Here is a 1,402-nt window from a genome sequence, read left to right on the forward strand (position 1 = left end):
CGACATGAGGACATGCCGACATGAGGACATGCCGACATGAGGACATGAGAATATACCAACATACCGACATGAGGACATACCAACATACCGACACGAGAACATACCAACATGAGAATATACCAACATACCGACACGACAACATACCAACATCACAACATGAAAACATGGGCCAATGAGAGTGTCGAATGTTAATGAGAGTATCGATGAGTGCCCATGAGAGTACTACTATAGATAAAATCCTAACGATACCCATCCCTACTGCCCCCCTGTGGTCTGTCCTCTGATGACCTCTGACCTTCCCGTTGCTACTCAGGTGCGACTCAGATGCTGCTGTTGGCTCGGCGGACCGACCTGCGCCGCATCTCTCTGGACACGCCGGACTTCACAGACATCGTCCTGCAGGTGGAGGACATCCGGCACGCCATCGCTGTGGACTACGACCCGGTGGACGGGTACGTCTACTGGACTGACGACGACGTGAAGGCCATCCGCCGGTCGCTGCTGGACGGCAGCGACGCCCAGTTCGTAGTCACGTCTCAGGTCAACCACCCCGACGGCATCGCCGTGGACTGGATCGCCCGGAACCTGTACTGGACCGACACTGGGACGGACCGCATCGAGGTGACCCGGCTCAATGGGACCATGCGTAAGATCTTGATCTCCGAAGACCTGGACGAGCCCAGAGCCATCGTACTGGACCCTGTGGCCGGGTGAGTCCATCGATCAATGAGTCCCGATCAGATTTCTATTAGTAACAATATTAACAATAATCCTAATGATAATAATAATGTTAATTAGCTCCTTCCTGTCTGTGTTTCTATTAGTAATAATAATAATGATAATAACCCTAATGATAATAATCATTTTATTACACTACTTCCTGTCTGTGTCTCTGTTAGTAATAACATTAATAATCATAATGATAATGTTAAAATGGCTGTGTCTCCAGCTACATGTACTGGACCGACTGGGGCGAGGTCCCAAAGATCGAGCGAGCCGACCTGGACGGGATGGAGCGTCTGGTGATGGTCAACACTTCTCTGGGATGGCCCAACGGACTCGCCCTCGACTATGAGGAACGCAAACTGTACTGGGGGGACGCCAAGACGGACAAGATCGAGGTCTGTGAGGGGGAGACCTGGGAGTTGTAGTTCTAGATTAAGTGTGGGTTCACCTGGGAGTTGTAGTTCTATAACCAGAGTCAGTTTACCTGGGAGTTGTAGTTTTATAACTAGTGTGAGTTTACCTGGGAGTTGTAGTTTTATAACTAGTGTGAGTTCACCTCGAGTTGTAGTTTTATAACTAGTGTGAGTTCACCTCGAGTTGTAGTTCTATAATCCGTGTGAGTTCACCTCGAGTTGTAGTTCTATAATCCGTGTGAGTTCACCTGGAGTTGTAGTTC

The 1,402-nt window shown here is 49.2% G+C and overlaps 1 protein-coding gene across 1 annotated transcript; it reads left to right on the forward strand.

Moving 5' to 3' along the window:
- Positions 1–6: 6 nt before the first annotated feature.
- LOC116380877 (low-density lipoprotein receptor-related protein 6-like) lies at positions 7–1,396 on the forward strand. The gene is made up of 2 exons (XM_031842704.1): positions 7–710; positions 950–1,396. Exons 1-2 carry the CDS (start codon positions 325–327, stop codon positions 1,149–1,151), a joined length of 588 nt encoding a protein of 195 aa, XP_031698564.1. The 5' UTR covers positions 7–324; the 3' UTR covers positions 1,152–1,396.
- Positions 1,397–1,402: the final 6 nt, after the last annotated feature.

This window comes from Anarrhichthys ocellatus, unplaced genomic scaffold (genome assembly GCF_004355925.1).
Source record: "Anarrhichthys ocellatus isolate YVR2014 unplaced genomic scaffold, GSC_Weel_1.0 scaffold9326, whole genome shotgun sequence".
Lineage (NCBI taxonomy): Eukaryota > Metazoa > Chordata > Actinopteri > Perciformes > Anarhichadidae > Anarrhichthys > Anarrhichthys ocellatus.

Coding starts and splice junctions, on each gene's coding strand:
- LOC116380877 (XM_031842704.1), top strand. CDS start 325: ATGCTGCTGTTGGCTCGGCGGACCGACCTGCGCCGCATCTCTCTGGAC. Junction 711..949: donor GTACTGGACCCTGTGGCCGG/GTGAGTCCATCG, acceptor CTGTGTCTCCAG/CTACATGTACTGGACCGACT.